Raw genomic sequence first — 25,458 nt, 5'->3', positions numbered from 1 at the left:
CAGCTTTGTCCCATTGATACCACTTCAGAATTTCGCAGGAAATGGCTTTGAAGAGCCGATCAAGATCAGTGTGCGCTGTGCACAGTAAAGTTGCATGTAGTTTCACCAAGAATATGTTTTTCTTGCACAGTCTCCAAGCGAGATATATCTACCTTGCTGGAAAAAGGGTTTAGAAAGATGTTACATATATTTGCCCTGAGGCAGTGTAATTGCTTCAACATTTGCTCCAACTGACCAGTGAAGAAACCCTCATCTTTCTGCACCGATTAGTGGTTTTCTTTTTTGACAGTTGATCCATGTAAGTGCAGCCTTGGTAAACATCAGTTTGTGCAATGTTGGTGTAATGTTGATGCAAAGGCACTGCTGAGGACCTAATGTATAAATAAAAGTGTCAGTTCAGTCTCCGAATACCTTTTGCGTATGCCCATCTGTGCCCTCCTTCAGATGCATCATATTACGCTGCTTATATAACACTTTGTTCAAAATCTGCACTGGTTCTAAAAATATTTATGGGGTCCTTAGGGTTCTTAGTCTTACTTTTCATGTAATCATTCATCCGCGCACCACGTTCTGGGTACATCCTCAGTAAGAATAAAATAACCTTAATATCAACATCTGCAGAAGTGCGCTGCTCACAAAAAAATATATGAACCTATGGGATGAAAAGTGTACATGTGGGCGTGTTCACATTGCACATGAGGCACCATGTTTTCTGTAAATATCTGTTGGTCCAGCTAATATAATGCTTTTGGGAGCTTGACTTTTTAGTACATGCATTCCACTGGTTCAAAGAGATGGGGAGGTTTACCACTGGGCTTATTGCATGTGCTTATAGCGGAATTCACTTGTTTGTCAAACTGTCAAGGGAGCATTTTATAGGTGATGGAACAGAATATTGGGACCACAAACATCATTCTGAAAACATGTTTTGTTAGGGTTTTTCCAATTTACTTTAATCACAGGAGCAGAAAAATGAGTGCAGTGTTTTCCTGGATGGAAATTATATTTAGACAGAGGTGGGTGAAAGTCTGTGGAATATTGCAGGATTTCCCTGTACCTCTGCAGAATTCTGTGGAGTAAAACTCTGTGAGTTCTGCCCACCCCTAGTATGCACCCTGTGCAAGCAGGGACCCCCACTCTAGTCAGGGTAAGCTAGATACACACTAGAAGATAACCTGTGCTCACCATTCGGTAGCTTCACACAGAGCAGTCAGGCTGATCTAAAGAAGCAATGTGTAAAGTATATGTGCAACACACCTAGTAATACAATGAAAACACCACAGTAAGCAGAAGCTGAGATATGAATTTTTAAAGAATAAGTGTAAAACAGTGCTTAGAAGCAAATAACACTTTTAGGGATCCCTTAAGGTAATACTGAACTTGGGCAAAGTGAACACTTCAAGCTGACCACGATGGAGTGTGGCACAGGAGCCATGCAGGCCCGGGGGACATAGTACCTTGATCCTGGTCACAAATACATAATGTGGGGTTGATGCGTCAATGTCACTCCCGCGTTTATGGGAATGCAGTGCTTTCACATATGCTTTGAGGACGATACGTTGGTTTCTAAAGACAAGATTCAGAGCCATAATGCTTTGAATCCAAAGCTAATGCCCAGAGTTTCTCCACGCTTGTCAAACAAATGCGTCCATTGTCCTTCAGTGGTAGCGGGGATGCAGTGGTCTCAGTGCTGCATCAATGCCGATGGCCAGGTTTCCCCACACTTTTAAAGGGATGTGTCAATCATCCTTCTGTGGTGGCGGCAATGTGTCAGTCGATGCAGCTGTTTTTGTGGTGCTTCTCAGGCCCCAAAATTTGTGCACCGATTCCTCCCGCAACAGGGTCGATGCATTTGTTTTACTTCCAGCAGGCAGGAAATACTTCAATTTCACAGGTGCTAGTTTCTGGGTCCACTTCCAGTGTACTAGGCACACTAGGAGGGATAGAGTCCAGCTCTCCTCAGCAGAGTCAGAGAGCAGCACGCAGCAGGGCAGCACAAGAGAAAAGCTGGCCATCTAGATCAGGAGTCCAGCAAGGAGTCATTTACGCAGCAAATCAGTTCTTCTGACAGAGCTTCAGTTGTAGTTACAGAGGTGCTTGATGTGGTGGGGTCAGAGATCCAGTGTTTATACTCAAATGTTCACTTAAAGTGGGGGTGACTTCAAAGAAGGGCCTTTGAAGTGTACATGTATCCTTTCCACCCATCCCGGGCACAAGACTCCCTGTGGGGGATAATCAGCGTTTTATATAGTAAGTTGGCAAAGGGACATTTTACTCGATCTATTGCAATAGAAGGTAGTATTTGTAAAAAATACCAACCCTACCTCCTGTGGAATCTTCCAAATGGTTTAAGGACATTTATCTTGCTTGAAAGGCCAAATTTCCTTCCTTTATGGGTGATTAAAGGAACAAGGGAAGGTGTTCCAAAGGATGAGAGGTGTTGTGATCTTTGCCTTAAACACAGTGTTTATTTGTTCCCCCAACTGAAATGGTCTGTGCGAAAATGTTCAACTTTTTAAAATGTTTTTTTTTTATTTTTATTTTTGAATTTTTAGAGAATCAGCATTGGTGATATAACAGTTTCATAATATTAACATTTGTTACATGATCCATAGAAAAGAGACTTTAACCCAAAGAAAGACAGTCGGTCATAGCTGCAAACAGTGGAGATTCAGCATAAAGGATAACACATTTAATCATATCCAGTTCTTAATTGGAGCCCATAGTGAGAGTCCAAATTTCTTTTTTTCCCTGCCTTTAAGTTTGTACAAAGCAGTTCCCAGCTTATACAGAGAAAGTAATTTAGTCATCCACATACTAAAAGACGGTGGATCGGGGTTTATCCATTGGGAAGTGATACATAATCGGAGAATTACCATACATAGAAACAGAAATCCTTTCTCAGGAGCAGAGCGGGTTCTAACATTTGCATCAAACTCGACACCAAACAAGACTAGTTGAGGTGACAGATTAACTGAAATGCCAAGACCTATATTCAAGAAATGTTGTATCTCCTTAAGCCAAGGGGAAATAACGGGGCAGTCATATATCATGTGGACCAAATCTGCAGCCCTTAAAGTGCATCTGGGACAGAAGACCCCTCGGTTTGTCCCCCATTTAGCTATCTTAGCTGGAGAATAGTATAGGTCAAAGATAGCCATGAAATGTTGACTCTTATGCCTACCTGAAAATAATAGCCGATCGGCTAAATTAAATACGGTTTGCAGGTCAACCCCTGTTATCCCCAACCTCATCTCCCAGCGGTGCTCATATAAAGCAAGGTCATCCTGTTGACATGCAGTCATAATTTTGACAAGTTTAGAGATCTTACATCTCCCTTTTATACATTCAAGTATCGAGTTATTTTCCAGGCTAATCTGTCCTTTTAAATCTAAATTGACTAAAAAGCTGCGAATTTGAAGGTATTTAAAGAAGTCTGTATGTGGCAGCCCAAATCTTTCTTGAAGTTCTGCAAATGAGATTAATTGTTTTCCTATATAAAAGTCACCAATGGATCTAACACCCTGAGCACTCCACCTCCTCATTATAGAATCAGAAAAAATTGTAGGAAGTTTGCCTGGTATTCCCATAGGCATATATCGATTATATTCCTTAAAAGTAAAATGTTTACAAATTTTTGACCAGATTGCTACAGCTGCAACTAGGATCTTGAAACGTGTCTTTTTGTAATAACTGGGCTCAAAAAACTTAAAGAACATATAGTTAGCTTCTGGGCAAAAAACAAGTTCATAAATAGATGGGGAATTAGCTGGATCCTTGTAAGACTGTACACCAAAAAACAAAGTTCCCATATGTTGTAACATAGCCATCCAATAATAGTGTTGGAATTGAGGGATATTTAATCCCCCCCTATCCATGGCTGAACTTAGTTTTTTATAGGTTCTCCTTGTTCTTTTATACCCCCATAAAAAGCGGGAGCATATTCTTTCGATTTTCATAAAGATTAAATTAGGGACCAGAAGTGGGATCGTGCGGAATAAATAGAGAAATTTCGGGAAGACTACCATTTTAATAACATTACACCTGCCATATAATGATAGATGCAAGTAATCCAGATTCTCTAGCATTTTATTTGTTGAGATTAGGGTGGGATCAAAATTTAAATTGACTATAGACTGTACATTAGCCGCAATTTTCACCCCAAGGTAAGTCGTCTCTGTAACTATATTAACGCCAGATAAAACATCAGAGCCAGTATAAAGAATTTGGGTTTTGTGTAGGTTCAGCTTATAGCCAGACACAGCACCAAATTCTGATGTCAAAAATTCGATACGTCGCATTGCATTGGGGACATCTAGTGTGACAACAGCCACGTCATCCGCATAGGCTAAAACTTTTACCGACTCGGTCACAGGCTGTACTGGAATAATCTGCAGATCATGCTCAATCTTAATCAAAAGGGGCTCGATATAAAGAGCAAACAGGAGAGGGGAGCAGGGACACCCCTGCCGAGTACCCCTGTAGATCTTAAACTCCCCAGAGCAATTACCTGAAATACGGATTGTGGCAGCTGGACAGGTGTACATAGCTTGTATAGCCTTAGTAAAGGAAGATGGAAACCCTTTCCAATAGAGAGTTGCCCATAAAAATTCCCAGGAGACCCTGTCGAATGCTTTCTCAGCATCCAACAGGGCCACCCTATTGGAACTTTGGAGACCTGAGACCAGTCCAGAAGAGAGATTATACGCCGGACATGATCCGTAGTGCCTCTACCTGCCACAAACCCATGCTGACGTAATGAGACATGTGATGCAATGATCTTTCCAAGTCTTCTAGCAAGAATCTTGGAAAAGATCTTGCTGTCTGAGTTTATTAGTGTGATGGGGCGGTATGAGCCTGGCTCAACCGCATCCTTACCTTTCTTTTTGAAAACGATTATGGTTGTTTTGGACCATGAGTCGGGTACGAGACCCAAAAAAGCTTGCTGGAAGAGAGATAGTAACACTTCCTGAAGCTCAACCTGGAAAGAGATATAGAACTCCAGAGGGATCGAATCCGGCCCCATTGCTTTCCCCCTTGGCAAGGATTCCATTGCCTGAGTGATTTCCTCCCATGATATAGAAGTAGACAGACTTTCCCTCTCAGCCAGGCTCAGACCCACCGTAGTGATTTCACCTAAATAGCCCCGCGGGTCGAGAGTTTCCCCATTTTCGTAGAGTTTTTGGTAAAAGTGTTTAAATACCTCCAAGATACCAGGCTCCGAATTTTGCAGGGACCCATCTATGTCCTTTATTTTATCAATTTTGCTTTGAGACTGCTTTTGCCTTATTCTATTGGCCAGTGTTTTCCCCACCCGCTCTCCGTATTCAAAGCATTCGCTTCGGAATATCTGATATTTGGCTGCCGTTTCGTCTGCATGATGATTATAAATTAAAGATCTCTGTTTAACGAGGTTAATTTGTATAGAAGAGACATCCTTTCGATCTTTAATCTTTTGAGCCAGTTCTCGTTCCAATGCGCTTAGCTTTAACATATCTTGTTCGTTTTTTTGTCTTATAACATTACGTTTCTTAAGTACATATCTAAGGGTTTCCCCCCTTACACCAGCTTTAAAAGTATCCCAGACCATTGTATCTGGAGCAGAGCCATTATTATTTACAAAAAAGTTTGGGAGCCAAAGTTTGATGCAGTTCCGATATTCTTCATCTACTAATAGCTTCCTATCAAAAGTCCATTTATATTTTGTACATGGCCCTGTAGAGATCTGAAAGTTTAACACGAGAGGGTTGTGATCTGATATAATTCCAGGCAGTAACATAATAGTAGCATCTGCCAAAATGGAGGATGAAGCAAAAATATAGTCCAGGCGCACTAATTTTTTATGGGAGCAGAATAAAAGATGCTGCCCTTCTGGGATTTATTGAGTTGGTTCCAAACATCGTAAAGACTTTGTTTCCTTGCTAAGTTGCATAAGGATCTGAAAACTTTTGGTTTCCGACCCGTATAATCAGTCCCTGAATTTATATTAAATGTTTCGGCTAAATGTATATTAAAATCACCGCATAATATGATAGGGTGGGGCCATAAGGCTAATTCCAAATTGAGGGAGTCATATAGTTCGGGATCATCTACATTGGAGCCGTAAATAGTGCATACAGTTATGACCTCCCCTTTATCAAACCCAGCCTCAATAATGGCCCACCGACCGTATTTATCCTCTTTATGCTTTTTACAGAGGACAGCACCTGGTTTACAAAAAATTGCTACACCTCTCGTATTAGTAGACTGCTTAGAACAAGTAATCAATTCCAACCCCATCTTTTTAAGCCATAACCTGTTGGCCCAAGCAATGTGTGTTTCTTGAAGACAGACAATGTCCCATGCGAGGGCCCTGGCTATTTGTGCGAAAACCAGTCTCTTTTTAAAGTCATTCAGGCCACATATGTTTAACGTACAAAGCTGTATTTTCCTCATTAGATAATAATTTTTTTAACTTAGACAAAAGAAAATTGGTCATGTCTACATCAAAACTAGTCCATGCAACAGCCCTTGTATTACTATTTTTTAGCCTGGCCTCTAATATCAAACAATAAGTAACAAATATAAACAAAAACATCAATGCTGATTTTTCATTCCACCCCCCTCCACCCCCCACCAGTGACCCATCAGCCCCCACCCCAGCCCCTCCCCAACCCAACCTTACCCTTCCCATGGAGCAAGGGGACACTGTCCCAAAGATGGTGATGAGTTTGGCTGCCACCCCTATCCCCCCCCCCGGACCTTTATTCCAAATTTGGAGTATAGCCGATCCGTGCCTTACCATGCCTAGCCTAACCGAGACCATCCCAACCAGACTATTAAACTGAGAAAGGCTAAGAACCTCTATAGCTTATGTAGAAATTCTTTAGCAGTAGCCTCTTCCGTAAATACTGATGACCGTCCTTTTATGATAATTTTGAGTTTCGCAGGGTTTTGAAGATAGACTTGCGCTCCTTTCTCTTGGAATTTCGGGATCAACTGTCGGAATCTCCACCTGAGATCCACCGTTGATTGACAAAAGTCAGGTCTCACAAAAAATTCGCAGCCCATAGCATGGGCTCTCTTATTAGGGCGAGCCAGATCAAAAAGAGCCTCTCGAGCAAAGAAATGATTTAGATTAATTAAGATTGCTCAGGGAAAGGAGGTTTCTTGAGCAGCTGTTTTCTTTTGAAAAAACGGAAATCGATGAGCCCTCTGAACTTCTAGTTTCCAGTCCCAGCTGCTGGTATCGGGGAAGGCTTCGGTCAGAAGATCCACCACGAACTTCCGAGTGTCTGTCCCTTCCTTTCCCTCCGGTACCCCAAGAATTCTAAGATTGTTTCGTCTTAACCTGTTTTCCATATCGGTTAATTTCCATATATAGTCATCTTTATTGGCATTCAATGAAGTAATTTCTTTTTTCTGAGACGCTACTTCGTCCTCCAGGGTTGATATCCGTATTTCGGCTTCCCCTATTCTTGTTGCAGAATCAGCACATGATTTGGCTACCCTTCGTAAAGAATTCTGTAATTTTTTGAGCGCGGTCTGTGTGCGGAGGTTCTCTGCTTGCGCCTCCGCTCTTTGTGCCATTATAACATCATAAATAGTATTGAGCGTGATTTCTTGATGTTCTTGATTGGAAATGCCCAAGAGTGCGGTTGAGTGTTGATGTTGAGTATTAGCAGAAAGGTTTGAAGAATTTTTATAGGTGCCGTTTGCGAGATCTTCAGACCCAGGTATATTTCTAGTAGCGAAGGAACGCTCTTGCATTTCTGCCATAGAGGTTTGACACAGCCTAGCCGTCGCATCGGCGTCATCTTCCCCACCCGAGCAGCCCTCGCCGAGCCAGTCCTCAACTAGACTTTCTGTAGAGGAGCGATCAGAAAGTGAAAAAAAATAGTCTCCGACAGAAGCTTTATCTTGAGCCTCCATAATAGAACACTCAGTGTTGGCACCAGGTCCTGATGTGTGACCCGCCAAAAAAAAAAACGTTGTTTCAGTGTTGTTCGTTGTGCTCTTGCCTCCGGGGGCCATAAGTTTAGCTTTGGGGACCACATCAGTCTGCTCAGCTCTCATCAGCAAACTCGATGTTTGTGGGGGAACTACTACTCCCATAATGCCGTTCTCCGGTGATCCAGCATCAGGGACAATGCACTGACGCTGTGGCTCCGCTATCAATGCATTTTCCTCCGTAGCGGGTAGTGGGGTTAGCGGCTGTGGGGCCATAGCAGGTAGTACTGGTGTTCCAGTTTGCTTACCGAGTGCTTTCTTGCCTTTGTTTTTATGGAATAATGCCGGAACCTCGAGCTTCGCTCCCTCCAAGAAGGAATGCTCCTCACTGATCATGGCGTCGGACGCTCCCCCCTCCTGTAAAATTGCCGATGTCTTTTGGCCTGAGATGTCTCCGGTTGTCGAGCGGGAGCACACCGGGGGGAGAGCAGATTTGACGCGCGACACCCGTTGCTGGTTCTTGGGCGGCATTGTGTCAGAAAATCGTACCTTCAGGTTCAGAGTAGCAAAGGCACAATTCTCACTCCGGTGCGAACACAAACGAAAGGTGAGCGGTGAGTTAACGCGGTGTAGCAAAAACCACCAAAGCATCCCAAAGTTGAGTAGGCTTTCACGCGCTCCACATCACAAAGAGTCACGGGAGAGTCCGGGAGGGGAGCAGACCGCTCACACAGCCAGCGGCTTAACCGCCATCTTGCGCCGCCAATGTTTTTTAAATGTGTTTTAATATTGCATGTGTATGTGTAATGACACTTTGCACTTCATAAATGATTTGCCTTGAATCTAAAACTTTAATATGCACTCATGCACTTTATTTGCACTCTAAAGACTGTTAGGGCCGTTGATTGTTTGTCAGATATATTTGTATTGTTGTACTTTACTGTAGTATACTGTGTATTCTATTTTGCAGTCCTATGTTGCATTTGTATTTGATACACTGCTATTAGATTATTTTGCATATTTATACTTCTCAGGCCTGTAGCACTTTTTTGGGAGTGTATTGTATGTACTGTCTTGCGGATTTGCATATTTTAGGATACCAGCACTTCACTTTAGAGTATTTTATGGTACTTTTTATTCATGCAGTTTGACATTTTATCCTCAATCTATATCTGCTGTACTATTACCGGCATGGATAAATATTTTGGCACCTTATTAACAAGTAGATGAAATACTAAATCTTACTTATGCAGCCATAGGTATTTTTTCCTGATTTTTGTATTGTGCTCTTTCATGAATGTTTTAATATGCTGTAGCGATGTTTGTTGAAAGGATGTATTTCTGTATTTTTATGTGGACTCCATTTGAGTTCCAAGACAAAAATAAAATTGTAATTGTACATTTTCAGGCCACTATCTATTTAAGTGTAAGGATCAGCCCTCCCTACCTTCCGGTCCAGGAAGAGCCATTACAATGCACATGCATGTAGATGGATGCATGGACACACCTAGCCTTCCTGTGTTTGTGTCTGTCTAGAGAGAATGCACAAAGTATAATTGTCACCCACCCCAGATGTATATTGGAGGCAGGCTACAAGGGACACAGAGCTATAGGTACAAAGAAATGTTTCTAAAAGTGGCATTTCGAAAATAGCAATGTTAAATCCAGCTTTACCAGTAAAGAGCATTTGTGCCTTACAGAACTCCTCCTTGGTGAGTCCTCCTTCCACGTGTCATTCATCAATTTCTAGCAGGTCATCAAGGGGAGCATTACCATCCTCAGTGGGCTCCAGGGCAGCCACTGTAGGTGCCCCATCTACCTCACTGGGAAGACATTCAGGGACTGGTTTACAATACCCTCTGCCGTTACCCGTCTTAGCAGATGGCTGGGCCATTGTTCGAAGCTCCAGACCTTTTTGACTCCCATCCGTGGAAGCTATGGACCATGTAGTAGCACAGATTCTACTCAGGTAACCCTAACATCTCCACATGAGCCTTGAGCTCCACTTCCTTCTAGGTTGTGTGCTCAAGGTATTCTCCAAGCAAACAACCCATAGGCATGGCAGGGCTCACAGAAACCTTCAGAAGACCTAAAACTCTCCTCCACTCAAATGGGACAAGGGCCACAGGATAGTGACCCTGTCTGTTGTCAGATATCACAACCTTGTGACATGCATGGGGGGGATGACCTGGTCTGGGGCTACCCGCTGACTGCTTACCATTTTGCATGCTGGCATCTGTAGCCCTTAGAGCATCAACACTGTGTCAATTGATGGTGACCTATAGCCTATACCTAGTAGTATCAGAGAACACATGAATTTTAGAAACAATCTCACTGTCACCTAAGGCCACTTGGGTAACCTCACTAAACACCACCCGCCCCCAATTAATTGGGACAAATGCCTCCCCAGCACTAAACTAGCCACCTCTGAAATTTTTCCTCCAGTGGGAGGGTGTGCTCTTTTTGGACACTTGGGATTCTCCTTGTAGTGTCCATACTCACCACACACATAGCTCTTCGGATTTCTGGGCTGTTCACTTTTGTCAAGGCAGTTTTTCTACCGGTGGTCGGATTGGGAATGAAAACTAGACCCTTTTCCCTTTGAGTTGTTTTGGGGGCCGTTAGAGAAGTCTGTCTTTTTATCTCTCCCTCCTCTTCTTGTTGGAACCCTGATAACCCTCCTGGAGTCACCCTCAGATACATTATTAGATACTCTAGTGCTGAACCACATGTCCTCCTCTTCAGCAAGCTTCCTGGGGTCAGAAAGCTTACTATCTACCAGGTGTTATTTCAGCTCTGTAAAACAAGGCTTAAGCATGTGCTCCTTCAAAATCAAGTTGTACCACCCTGAATAATCATCCACTTTGCTACCAATCACCCAGCCCTTCAATGCCTTGCTAGCATAGACTAAACAGTCCACCCAGCTCTGTAATGTGATCTGTAAATGGCCCTAAATCCCTGTTGGTATTTCTGAGGTGTCAGCCAAAACGTGTTGATGAGCATGATCTTCATAGCAGTGTCATGTCTGGTCCCGTATCTCTAGTGTGAGAAGTGTATCCATCCACACTGTGGGCATGTATCCACATAAACTACCGCCCCAGGATTCCTGTGGGACCTTGTGCACTATTAGAGCCACTTCATAAGCTGCAAACCATGTGTCTATGTAATCCCCCACCACATAACTGGGCAACAAATCTTTGGGTATCCAAACTCTGACCTCAGTAGTAGACACTGCAGGTATTCTGCCACCATAACCGCTGGATTCCACTTGTAGTGCTGTGATAACCAGCTCTCTAAACTTTAGCAGCTGTCTCAGTTTGCTCTCTTCCAGAGCCAACCTATTCTCCTCTAGCGCTCGTTCCTTCTCAAATTTCATGATGGCAAGATTTTCTTCCTGCTCCAAATTCAATTATGTAAACTCAGGCTTGAGCTACCTTTTGTTCCTCCTGTCTGCCAGCTTCTCTGGGGACAGATTCTTTGAGCAGGCACTGCTTCCTGCTCTGGGAATCACCACAGCTTCAGGTCATCTGCTTCCTCCTCAGGAATTTATTTCTCCTCATCCAGATTGTTTTTCCCTACAACCCGAGTCTCTGCCCAGACCCTCAAGGCTTTCTGCAGCTCCACCTTCTCGATGAAGCGTCTTGTAGAAACTTGAAAATCCTTGCAAAAGTCTCTATGCTGAGCGACAATGTAGACCTCTAACCTGGTCAGCTCAAATTCAATACCTCCAGGTGCTGCTTCTCCAGAGTGAACATAAGGAGATGATGGACGGAGCACTGAAACTCTTCAGTCACTCACCTCCAGTCACACATCTGGGTGGAATCCATCATCGTTCTTTAGCTCACTTCGCCAACCCAGTTTATATCCAGCTATATGCAAATCAGTCTTGACCCTGTGCCTTATGGGAACAGTCCAGACTGAACTGCCAAGCTAGGTCTTCTTCACTCCAGGTCAGATCCAGCTATATGCAATGTAGCCTGGCTGATGAGGGGGGTTATCCTGAAACCGGTCCCAGGATGTTTATTTCCAGTCCAGGAAAGACCTGGCTTGGCAGTTCAGGCTGGACTGTTTCCGTGAGACACAGGGTCAAGACTGATTTGCGCATAGCTGTGTCTGAACTGGGGTGGTGAAGTGAGCTAAAGAGTGATGATGGATTCAACCCAGATCTGTGACTGGTGAGGTGAGTGTCTGAAAAGTTTCAGCGCTCCGTTCATCATCTCCTTGTGTTTGCTTTGTTCACCCTAGGCTGGCAGGTTATGCCCAGACGTGGGTCCCTTGCTCACTTTGCCACTGGATTCAAGCTAGCCTCGCTGATGTGGGGTGTTACCTGGAAACCGGTCCCAGTAGGCTTGTTTCCATTCCAGGGAGGACCCGGCTTGGCAGTGCGGGCTGGACTGTCCCCATGAGACACAGGGTCAAGACTGATTTGCATAGGGCTGGGTCTGAACTGGGGTGGCACCATGTTTCTCCACAGTTGACAAAGGAATGCAGCAATTGCTCTTCAGTGGTGGTGGCGATGCAGTGGTCTCAGTACTACATCGATGTCAATGCACAGGGTTTCACCACACTTGTCAAAAAGATGTATTGATCATCCTTCTGTGGTGTTGGCAAAGCATTTGTCGATGCAGCAGTTCCGGTGGTGCTGTTGAAAAGTGACCGCCAAAAGCGATGTGCAGATTCTACTTCAACAACAGGGTTGTTCTTTGGTTCAGTGCAAGTCCAGGCTTCCTCAGCAGAGTCAGAGAGCAGTAGGCAGCAGGGTAGCTCAATAGAAAAGCAGGCTTTCCAGTTCAGCAGTCCTGCAAGGAATCCTTGAAGCAGCACAGCAGCTCTTCTGATAGAGTTTCAGTTTTAAATCGAGAAGTGTCTGATGTGGTGGGGTTAAAGACTCAGTATGTGCACCCAAATGTGTCTTTGAAGTGGAGGTGACTTCAAAGAAGGGTCTTTGAAGTGGACGCGTATGCTTTCAACTCAGCCTTGACCCCAGGCTGCCTGTGGCCATAATCAGCCCTTTGTGTAAGGTCAGGACACTATCTATTGAAGTGTGAGTATCAGCCCCTCCCTCCATTCCTGCCCAGGAAGAGCCATTCAGAATGCAGATATATGTAAATGGGTACTTGGATACACCTAGCCTTCTTGTGTTTGTAGCTATCTAGAGCGAATGCACAAACTATAGTTGTTACCCAACCACAACATGTATTGGAGGCAGGGTGCCAGGCACACAGAGCTATAAATGTAGAGAAATGTCCACTTTCCAAAAATGGCATTTTTAAAATTGTAATGTTTAAATCCAATCTAACCAGTAAAGATGAATTTTCATTACTATTCCAAAGATATACATCATAATGCAGTTATGATCAGGAATTGTAGCTTAAAAGTGTTTTAAGGAATTCCCAATGTTAACCCATGAGAAGAGTATGCATTTAGCTGTTTGTCACTACATTAAAGTACATGTCCTACATTTTACTTACAAAGTACCCTGCCCTCTTGCCTACCTTATGGGTGACTTGTGTATAGTACAAGGGTAGTTTAAGGCTTTGCAAAGGGTTTTAAATGCCACATCTAAGTGGCAGTAAACTGAACACACAGGCCTTGCAGATGACTTATGTATAGTACAAGGGTAGTTTAAGGCTTTGCAAAGGGTTTTAAATGCCACATCTAAGTGGCAGTAAACTGAACACACAGGCCTTGCAGTGGCAGGCCTGAGACAGGTTTGAAAGGCTACTTGTGTGGGTGGCCCAATCAGTGCTGCAGGCTCACTAGTAGAATTTAGGTTACAGGCCCTGGGTATATGGTATACCACTTTACAAGGGACTTATAAGCAAACTAAATATACCAATTGTCTATACAACAATATTATGATGTTTAGAGGAGAAGGAAATGCACTGGTCAGCATTAAAAAAGTAGCCAGCAAAAAGATACAGAAAGTTTGAGGGAAGACCATCCTAAGGATGACAGGTCTAGCAATCGCCAATAACGGAAATTGTATATGGGGCAGGCAATATAGTCCTGTCACCTTAATATGGCCAAGGGCCAGGGGTATTTGTATAATGCGGCCAAGCTCTACAGAGCGGAGGGTTCAGAAAACTCAGTACCCTCAAAAAAGTCTCCTGTACTGAAGTGCCATTCTTATTCAGGAAGACCAACTGTGCATCTTTAGGTGCAATGTTTGATTTTCTTATACATCTTGCTTGTGCTTTTTCAAGTCAAAAACTAAGCAGCAAGCAAAGAAGTATTCACTGTTCAATGGGAAGGCAAGTTGGGTAAGAGTCATATGTTCATTCTGAAGATCAAGTGCATTCCAGTAAATTGAGAATGCTTCTAACAGATGGTAAAGGAATTGAGAAGTATTTTTTAAAAAGCTCTTAATAGGGCAAACAAATCAATCAATATGCAAGGCTTTATTGGCTGGTACAGGCTCATCTTTGAAGATGCCACAGCCATGCCGCTGTGTCCATAATGAAGACTGTGCGCAGCAACATATCCATACAAGGGCACAGGCAATGGCCCCTTTGCTGCTCACACTACAATACATGTTCAGAAGCTAGTATTCTTCTCTGGAAGTATGGTCATGTGGAGCCAATCAGGTTTTTTCCCTGAAAACAAAATATGGCAAGGGCTCCTGATTTACAGATGATAGCTCTTTTTTAAGACAGTCCTCAACCAAAAAATATGTCGCTAATTTCTGGACTTATTTCCTGGTTTAAGACATTCCAGATACTTTCTTTCCAACCTTGAAATAATTGTTGTGCTATCCTGCCAATTATCTAAGGTTTACATCAGTTCTTAATTTGTAAATGAGTAAGTGCCAGGGCCCTTATTAGGAGGCCACTACAGCTTGTATCAACCATTGCCCCTGCCAGCGCTGCCAATGACAGTACTGACACAACTACTAACAAGTGTAAAAATTTAGAATATTCTAGGTCATCAAAACTATAAGAGTGGAGTGGGTAGTATTCATTATCTAATGTATATTGTATTATGTAAGACTGTTGTTGGGCTTAGTTTAGCATTAGACAGACAGCCGCTCTATGTGGTGGGTTGTCATTTGTGTCAGTGCCGAGCATAGGAAACCACCAGATCAAATAGCACTTGTTTACACCTGATTGACTCTCCTGTTTTATTACAATCGAAGACTACTGTCCATCGTAGGCAAAGGACTTTACTGCCCAAAAGCAGTCATCAAACTATATACAAAAGTGGACAAAGTTTTAAAACTGCCCTAAACATAACTGTTTTGACTGATTTAAGAATGTTTAAGATTATCTTAAACAATGGAAAAAACAAAATATATTGTTAGACCTAACACCTTATGTGAAGGGCTTCATCACTAAACCATAATAATACAAAAATATTCTTTAGATCCTTACCCTGACTTGGCCATACTCAAATCTCATTAGGGAGATTATGTAGTTGTAGACTTTGATTGTTACAAAGCTGACATAGGATACTCTTGTATTTCCTCTATTCTCGTTTTTAGCCTCGATATTGAATACTGGAAGGGTGTTGTCCACACCGCAGGTTTTGGCGATGGTGTAGGTGCAGGTGCCCTGGAAGTCGTAGTTGTACCCATCGAATGTATGGTAATGTGGGTCTCCCCACCCCCAGCATACAGATTCTGACTGTGGGACACACACTGGGCAGTCATTGATGAGTTGGCATGCCTCCTTCTTCCGGCAGGACATTGAGCTGCAGGATGGAGTGGGTTTCCCTGTAACCATAAGAAGGTGTGAATCAGCACATGAGTATTTTATAAGATACAGAAAATAACTTAGCCATTTAGTTACCAGTAAATGTATGGTCCCTTCGCAAATTTATTTGGGAGTGAAGTACAAGGCAAGCACATGAATAGATGCATTTACAACAGCAAACCTGTTTTCCTGATTCAAGGGATAGGAAGGCGTGGTCCTCAAAACTGAGATTTTCTCTGAGGGTTTGGGATTTGGATTTGGTTTAGGGAGGAAACATGAGAAATAGAGAACAACCAAAAACTCTCAAGTTTATCAGTATTCCCTAAGTAACTTCCTAAATGTTTATTCATTCTGGTAAACATCCCCACATTTGATAGGGTTAGAGGATAACCGGTTTCCCCACAGTATAAAAAAGTTACATGAAATAAGTCAGAGGTCTTGCCAATTAAAACCTTACCTGCAGCCCACTTAATATCCCTCCGGCAACCCCAAACTTTTTCTTTCTGCTTTTACGGGGACCATAACCTGTTTTAGCACTCCACATTCATGCCCTCTGGTCTTAGGTGATTCCAAGTGAAGAATACTTAATCTTCCTTCTTCAAACCTCTTCACACCATTAACACACTAAAGCTGCCACTCACGTTTCAGGACATTTGCTTGACTTGGTGATCCCTCTTGAGAGTAGTATCTCCTAACAGAATCTTCTTCAGTTGATTGGCCAGAAAATCACCTTGTCAAATTCCAGATCTCCCATACGAATAGGACACGCTACAACGCAAGTGTTACAACGCGTGTCATTACAACAAATTGTTTACAAAGCAAAATCCATTACAACGCATGTCGTTACAATGCATATCATTACAAAGCATAATCCATTACAATGCAATTACTATTCTAACTCTGCTGGGGAGTTACTTTGGGGAATGCGTTTTAATGGATTATGCGATGTAATGACATGTGTTGTAATGGATTTCGCATTGTTAAAAATGTGCTGTAATGACACGCATTGTAACGAGTGCGTTGTAAATGATGTTTCCCCTATCATACTTCTCCCGCTTTTGTGTATCAAACTTGTAGATGTTAACATGTGATTGGAGGGAAATTTCACCTGCATCTGTTTGTTCTGCTTTACAAAATGCCTTCACACATGGCTTCACAGAAGAAGATCCCTCTCAAAAGTACGAGGCACATTATGTCTAGATTTCTACCACATTTAACTGCTTTTCTACTCTTGCTAAGGAACTGAATAGAAAACACAGCTACTGTTCAAACACAAAATAAATATAAAAACGCCCTAATGTCCTTTTAATGCGCACTCTTACAACTGATTTCATACAAAAATAAAGGCAATTTTTAGGTTTGTGACCAAAAACACACCTACTGTTTATCTTACTACTCTAGCGACACAATAATAATCTCTTTACGAAGAGCTTGCTTATTTCATTTTAAAATTTGGAGATATTATAAACATGATTTCTGATGATTTGGTCATTCTAAGTCTCAACTTGACGTTGCTATAGAGGCTGTTTCTCTCGCTCACATCGTAGAATTTGGACAAGCTTCTTAGCAATGCATTCCAAGGTCACCCCTTGGCCCAGAGCTAGTTTATTTTCTTCCACCCTAAAAATATTGTACAGCTACCTTTATCAGATATTATGAACTCACCCTTTGTCACAAGGAATGCACCCCGCCTTTCAAGCCGGGCACTGTAATCCCTCTGCTGAAAAGGGTAAATTTAGAACCCTCTAGTTCATCTATCAGCAGATTACTCTCGCTATAGCCAAAATATTCGAACTTTATGTCCCCAAGCAACAATGCACTTTTCAGATTCCTGGTGCCCAGGACGACACTCATTGTAGCTCTTGTCCTAAAGAACCATATAACTTGTCATTATGGCTGCTGCACATGTTTTGCACATGGTATTGTACATCATTAGTGTACATGTCTCGATTTTAGAAGAGCTGATTCTGTTGATCACAATCTCTTATTCAAAATTCAGAAATATGGTATTGGTGGCACTATACTCAATTGGTATCAGTCTCCTCTAGAAGGATCAAATCTAAGTATTACTCAGGAGCCTTTTTCATCTTCTCTCATTATAATACATTGCTGCGCCTGTACCACTTCATTCTGTATGCACAACCTCTTGCAACTCTCACTCAATATCATGGAGTCAAATTTTACTCAGACTCTGATGACGCAGAATTTATTCGGGATTTCAGAATGTTCATCAGACAACAATTTCATAGATTATTTCTGTTTGGAGGTCTGGGTGCAGATGGGCTGAAGCTTAATACTGAGAAAGCTTACATCCTGGGAGCTAAGTGGAATGTAGGCCTGTGGGACACCTCATACTGGCAATCTGTCCTTCGCTCTTGTACACAGCCTTCATTAAAGGTCATTGCTCCAGTGCTACTGACTGGACATTTGTCGGATTGGTCTCGTTGTGTTTATTAAAATAAGTTCTATGGATCCACAGAGGCTAGAAGAGCACCTTAAGCCCACTGCCAAGGGTCCAAAGCTGGGGTGGCACCACTTGGCAGAGTAGACACAGATGGCAGAGTCCAGGTGTAAGAGCAGGTGCAAGGTTGTTGGGAGCCTGTTTGCCCCTGAGGCCTCAGGTCAGAAGGGCAGGCAACTATGCCTTGAAGTCACACTGGATTCTGGGTTCAAAAGAGTCCTCCTCACCCAGGCAAGAGGGCAGCAGGCAGCAGGACAGCACAGAAGGGCAGCCGTTCCATACAAACAGTTGTCCGCCAGAGGGGCAGTCCTTGTTGCATCACAGCAGTTTTCTTTCTAGCAGAGTATCCACATGTACAAAAGTGTACCGAAGTGGTGGTATCTGGGTTCCAGTATTAATACCCAGTTGTGCCTTTAAAGTGTAAAGAATCTTCTAGAAGAAAGTCTTTGAAGAGCACAGGTAGCCTGCCTTCCTGGTCCTGGCTCCAGACTAACTAGAGGGGGTATGCTACCCTTTGTGTGGAGACAAAACACAGCCTATTTAAGTGTGAGTGGGGCTGGGTCAGGCTCCTTCCTACCATCTTGCCAATGATGGATCATCCAGTCACACCTAAAATTCCCATTTTGTGGGGCTATTTAGGAAGATAACACAAAGACCAGCTGTCATGCATACCTAGTCATATGACCCAGAGACAGGCTGTAGGCACCAAATGGTAAAGGCAAGAAAATGTTGTTTCTGTCATTTTTAGAACTAAACTTTAAAATTAAATTTGAAATGACAATTCCAGAGACACAAAACGAACTAGGTACCTATTCACAGTTGGAATTATACTTATAAAATGCAATAAGGTCACACCAATATTAGTCTATGGGAGAGGCAGGCCTTGCAGTAGCAAAAAAGAAATGTAAGGTTGTTTCACTACTGGGACCTGTAGAACTCAAAAGTACGTGTCCGATTTGTTAAATGCATTACACCCCTCCCTCTGGGTTGTCCAGGGCCTAACCATGGCTTGAGTTATATATATATTAAAAAGGAAAGTTTGTGCCTGGTAAAAGGTTTATTTTGCCATGTCGAAATGTCCATTCTAAAACTGCACACCCATAGGCTGAAATGCAGACGTTAGAGGTACTAAAAGTATTACTTAAGTGGGTGGCACTATCAGTGCTCAGGCGGTCTAAAAGCTTTTAATTTACTGGCCTTGACACATGTAGTGCCACTTTACTTGAGACCTAGAAGTAATTTAAATATGTTAACAGGGGATAAGGCACTTTAGCACTGGTTAGCAGTGGTGAAGTGCGCAGAGTTCTAAAGCCAGAAAAAATGAGGTCAGTAAAACAGGAGGTCTGAAAGCAAAACGATAGGGGGAAAACTTGCCAAGGATGCCAGGTCTAATAGCTATCCACTAAAGTGGCACTTCAAACATGGTTCCAGGCCTATCCTGTGCAGCCTGACTGCTGCAGTGCAAAACCTGCAGTGAGACCTGACAAAACAACCCTTTTTTTTATAGGTAAACACCTTCCTTTTAAATATTAGTAAGTCACCAATTACATATCTTGTAGCCGATCACATTTAAATGTGGGACATGTGGGAAATGTATTTCATGATGGTCCTACAGTGACAAGTGCCCAAAAGGTATTTCCATTCTGGCAGATTAAAATAGTAATAGTGATATTTTGGGAATATGATCAGCCAGAAAAAAAACTCTATTTATAAAAGTAATTAAATTCCAATTCAATGATGAAGTCACATTTTTAATAAATATAAAAAAACATTTTTAAACAGTTACCTTTTCCCTGGCTGAGACTTCAGGAAGTTAATTAGCATCAGTCTCTGACAGCTGGTCAGCCTGTCCATTGGTTGAATGAGGTGAAACTGAGGAGTGAACTTATCACAGGAGCTACACAATAGGCCAGTTTGATAAACAGGTTGACCTGAATGGGCAGGAATAGCTCCTCTGAGCTTGGCAGAATATTCAGGGTGATGGCTTTGGACATCCTGTAGACAAAATAGTGTCAAATCCTGCCTGACAGGTCTGTCTGAACCACATATATAACTTTTGGGCTCTTGAAAGGGATGAAACAGGACCTGATACAATTATTGCGTATCTCCTGGTTGGTCACTAAGGGACCCTGCTTTTTTTACTAGCTGTCTATTTTCCTGTTTTTATGTGAGTCCAGGGCCTGTTTCAAACTGGATTATATTTGTTAGATGTTGAATGTCTCTGGGTATTTCAACTGTATGCTCTCATACACACTCTCCAGCTCTCAGAGCCCACGTATAGTGTTTCTGCAAACCTCATCCTTCCTGAGATTGCCCTGGCACAAGACATTTGGGCTTGTTTCCAGTAAGGCAAGCACAAACTAATTGAAAGGTCGATAGGGTAAAGCCTGGTAATATTTACTGCATCGGTCACAGAGAGACTAGGAGTGTCTCAGCTTTTCCCCGTCATAGGGTGGTGAACCCTTCAAAGCTGGATCTTCACCAAAACTTGCTCTGAACACCAGACCAGATGGACCTGTGGAAGATCCGAAGAGGATGAGACCTGCTGTCTGCAACTTTAGAGGAGCTCTGAAAGACTGGACCAGCTTCCTCACTCAGGACAAAGGAGACTCCAAGGGTCAGCTGGAGAAAAGCCTGTTAACCAATTGACTAAACATTTCCTGGAAATGCTGAGGTGAGCAGAAGTAACTTGTCTGACAATCTAGAGTCTCTAGGTGACCTCTGTTGTCATTTTGGGGGCCTTTTGAAACTTTCAAAAACTTTTCCTCCAGAGTTTCAGGGGGACCTGTGGGCAAAAGTATTCGACTGCCAGTTCCACAACATTGGACTGAATTTCTACTTCATCTTGCTTATTGCTCCTAGCACCTCAGAAACGAATACTAAGGGACAGATTTATATGTTGGCAGAGAGGGAACTCAGTTGCAGTGGCCACAGAGTTTCTTCCCTGCCAACATTGTATTCACTGATTCAAAAATGAACGGACCATACGTTGGCAATGGAGACTACCCTGTCTCTGCCATGTTCAAACTTCTCCGACAGCCCGATTGAATAAGGGCCATTGGAGGTTTTGCTCTTTGTCCGCCCAGCAAATTTAGATTGGTGGACACATATCCATTTTTCAATGCCCATCACTGCCAGAAAAAACCTGGCTTTAAGGAGTAATTAAAAGTGCGCAATGCAGAGGGCACTGATGATTTTATTTTCAAAAAGAAGATCCCTCATTGGGATTTTTTTTTCTTTTTAAATAAAGAACACTCTAAGCTCAATGTATGGTTATGGTTCATAGAGCCATCTGTCAAACTTACAATGCATTGGCTGTGACAGCAATTCTAGTCAATGCTCAAAATGTGTGCTAGGCATGCAAACGTTTCAAAATTTGGCTGGCGGTACCTCCATTAGGGCAACCGAGTAATTTTACGCTCGGCCTTAAAGTTACAATCTTGGGATTTGAATTTTTTTTTGCAAGAAATCTCCAGTACTCCAACATTACAGCAGAACCAACCTGGTTCAAGTATCCATCCTTTAGTTTCATTTAGGCTACTACAATTTAAGCGCCAGCCAGCTCAGGGAGGATTTTTCATCTCAAAAAGGGACAATGTCCCTTACTGTGACGTGGTTTAGAAGACAGATCAACATCTTTCTACACGAAAAGTTCCTACCTGAAATGGGACTTAGATCCGTTTTCCATCTTTTAGACTTCCGGACTTGCACCGGGATCAATCCACTTGGTGTATCCAACCAGGGCTACATCTCCGTTGGCCTCAATTCACGCATAGGTCTAGCATGACCATTGACTATCACTGCTGCAGTTTTCTTTTAAAACTGTGTGAAGTTTTATTGTGTCTTATATGATTTCTTTCTACTGTGTACTGCTTAAATACATTACGCACTGTCTTTAATTTACACCTGCCTGGCTTGTTTCACGTTACCAGGGATTTGGAACTGGTTTATTTAATTTAATTTGTGTGACACCTATGAGGTGGTGGCATTATCCTTTGATCTGGACACATGTCCACCTTAATTATTAATTGCTTACAATCAGACAATCTGCTTATTTTGTAATTTATGTCTCCTGTTTCTACACACCTACATCCCACTTACTGCAGCTTAGATGACTATCAAAGTATGCTAAAATATTCTTTAAAATGTATTTGAACTGTCCGCCATGCTCTGAGATTTTACTTCGAAATGTATTTCTACCTATCTCACTGCTTACACCTCTGTGAAATAACTCGTCATATTTCGTCCTGACATTGTACCAGCCTTTACCCACCCACTTCTCAAAGCCATTTCAAAAGAGAATGTGCTCACTATACATAATCATACAATCATCTCATTTATGTATGACTTACACAAATCATTTAACCGCTTTGCTAGTAGGCCTTCCCCTACCCCTGTGCCAAGCCTTTTTTTGGCTATTTGGGGTAGTTCACTCTTAGGCCCCTGTAACATTTTGTTCACATAAAGTATCCACGCCAAATTTGTGTCCTTTTCTTCCAACATGTTGATGATTCTAAAGGAACACAGGGTTTGTGGATTCCCCTGGACGGGACGGAGAAATTTGCCAAAATACAGCTAATTAGGGTTTTTTGGGGGGGAGAATTGGAAAAAAGTGTAGTTTTTTTCCTTGCAAAAGATTTCAACAAAGGGTGTGTGATGCTAAAATCACCATCGCCCAAGCCATCAAGAACAGGCAGACGTCTGGCTGAAAACCAACATTTTTGGGCATTTTACTGGGACATAGCCTATTTTTCCTATTTTTGGTGCTTTGAACCACCTTCCAGTAATTGGTAGAAATGGGTTTAAAAGCAATAATGGATCCCAGAAAACTAAACATTTCTGAAAAAAAGACCAAATTCTGAATTAATCAAGGGGTCATTTGTAATTTTTTATTTATTACCATTTATTGTTCGGTTATCCTAACTATGTAAATTTTAACTTCACTAGTTCTTTGTTGCGCCCTGCCCTAACGCTGTACATACTTCCTCACGTGTCACTTGTGCCGTCACAATCCTTCACGAGCACTTGTGCACAGTATCCCACAGGTTACGTCATTCAATGTAACGCAGTGCCACCCTTCCATATGTTTCATCATATAAAGCTAAATATGTATATTCACTAAAATACAATTTATATGATAAAATAAATTTGTCTCCCTGGTTTTTCACCCCTTTTTATTCAACTCTCAGCAATTAATTGTGCTATATATAACAAGTCTCTCTTGGACAGCAGTTCCTTCATCGTTTAAGGGCTGGGATTGTTTAAGGAAACTTTCAATTATAAAAACTTACCAGGTGGGTAACACAGGCCCCAGTGTACCTGTGGCACCTGGGCCTCCAAAGCCCAGGTGCCCCCAAACATTCAAAGAGCTCCTATTGAACCCAAGGCCAGTGAATATTTGAGAGATTCAGGGGCCCCTCATCACATTCTGCAGGAGGGCCCCATCAGTGTGAGTCATGTCACTATGACTCACATATTTTATTATTCAAAAGTACACACTAGCATACATACCTAAATCGTTGTGTTGTCTTAGCTAAACTCATGGATCCTGACACATGTTTACTGCTGAGATATACACTTTTCTTTTCACTCTGATATGCCTATTATCTCAAGTGTATATTAGTGAACTCACTCACTTATGCTCTCCTTGACACACAGATATTTTCACTGCTTTCCCATATGCACCATCATGTACACTTGGATATCCTTGGATGGTCAGACATACACTAAGGTAGGCCGTTCCTGAGATACCCAGACGTGCTTACTGGCTCGGATAGAGAATGTAAAAACACTCTGCTGTACGTACCTCCTGTGCAGATACCCGCTGATCCATACCCGTTCCTTTGCGCCACTCCAAAAGTAAGGAGCTGAAATGGGGACATGCCTTCTATCAAGTCCACGCTAAATTTTTGGCTAACACTAAAGTAACTCCAAGAGTAATCTGTGCCCACCATTGGAACCCAAATCACACTGAGGAGTGGCCCTTTGTTTAAAGTCATTCCCCTTGTTGCTGACGTGAGGGTCACCAGGATGACGTCGTTCTCAAATTTGTTCAGTCCGTATGTGTAGTAGGACGTGCAGTACCTGGCAACATCTGGTATGTTTATAATGAAGGGTTCGTATGAGCTGCCATCCGTTTTAGTCAAGCCGGTGAAGAACAGTATGACCTGGATACCTTCAGTGGCTGTGATGACGAGAGGATTCAATACTGTTACCTCACGCTTTATCACCTGCCCAGCAACCAGGTTGAAAGTGTTTTGAAGGATTCCTGCTCCCACTACCACACGTGTGTTTTTGTAGGCTGCAATGAAGACAAAGTCAGATTTAAGCTGGAAGGGGACTGCGGGCACAATAAACATGTTACCCCAGCTGCTGGTGGGCCGCAGCTGGTCATAAACATGGTTGCCTCTGCTGTTTTCACTTGCAAGCGAGTGTCCGGTCAGCACACCTGTAGGTTTTGAGGACACGATCCTGGTGCCAGACAGGTCATCCTTGCTCTGGATCTGGATGGCCTGCAGTGGCATGAGCCTCACTGTCAGGGTGCTTCCATTTGGGTAGGGCACGTTCTGGAAGACAACGGCACCTTTCAGGTACATATTGATGGTGGTTTCTTCATTGGTGATGACACAGAACTCTTTCAGACCTTCTGGTGGTCCATTCGGTGGCGTCACAATATAATACTCTGTGCCCCATTCTTCTACTGGGAACACAACGGAGGTGTCAGAGGAGAACTGCTTATAGTTCAGTGAAACAACAGAGATATCTTTGTTTGCCTTGATTGTGGTTACTTTGGAGAATATGCCTGTCCCAGACATGTCCGCACCGCCTATAACCTGCACGGACAGCAGCGTACTAACCTTATCCAATAAAAAGTCTTTGTTGTAGCTTGTCTTCTGGACTGTCACAGTGACCTTAGTCGAGTCAGAGTAGCCCTGGATGAGAAGTGTTAAGTCTGCATTGCTAGTAGTCCCTTTGTCGTTCTCCATGAATACTGTGACAAAGTTTCTCCCCAGAGGACTCGTTGAACAAGGACCTGTAGAACAGAAGAACAAAGTCAATATACAGCCACAGCCAGGGACATTATCCATGATCTGCAGACACATGTCTGACAAATAGATCATTTAACAGTCACTCTATGCATTGACAATTCTCTAAGTCTCATTGCACCACTGCTAATATCCTGCCATATGATGGCCAAGGTTGGCAATGCCCAGCTGAAACCTGAGTGACTCTGTCAGCCCTGGCCCTATAACCAATAGCCAGAAGCATGCTGCCTTGTAGGCCCAACACAGCCATTATAATTAGAAGCTCCAACAGGACTAGTTCAGTTGGCTGAGGGCCAAGGCTGGCTGAAAGTGGCCCTCTTGACCTGGATAC

At 42.7% G+C, this 25,458-nt stretch overlaps 1 protein-coding gene across 1 annotated transcript in view; it reads right to left on the bottom strand.

The window, feature by feature from the left end:
* Positions 1-25,458, bottom strand: part of LOC146809146 (IgGFc-binding protein-like) — a 790,095-nt gene that overhangs the window by 730,207 nt on the left and 34,430 nt on the right. Inside the window, exons 2-3 of the mRNA XM_085614833.1 lie at positions 23,888-25,114; positions 15,300-15,640 (exon numbers count right to left, since the gene is read on the bottom strand). Of these exons, the coding sequence (XP_085470959.1) occupies positions 15,300-15,640; positions 23,888-25,114 (1,568 nt within the window). The remainder of the gene's footprint in view (positions 1-15,299; positions 15,641-23,887; positions 25,115-25,458) is intronic.

This window comes from Triturus cristatus, chromosome 7 (assembly GCF_964204655.1).
Source record: "Triturus cristatus chromosome 7, aTriCri1.1, whole genome shotgun sequence".
NCBI lineage: Eukaryota > Metazoa > Chordata > Amphibia > Caudata > Salamandridae > Triturus > Triturus cristatus.
This window is presented reverse-complemented; position numbering and strand designations above follow the sequence as displayed.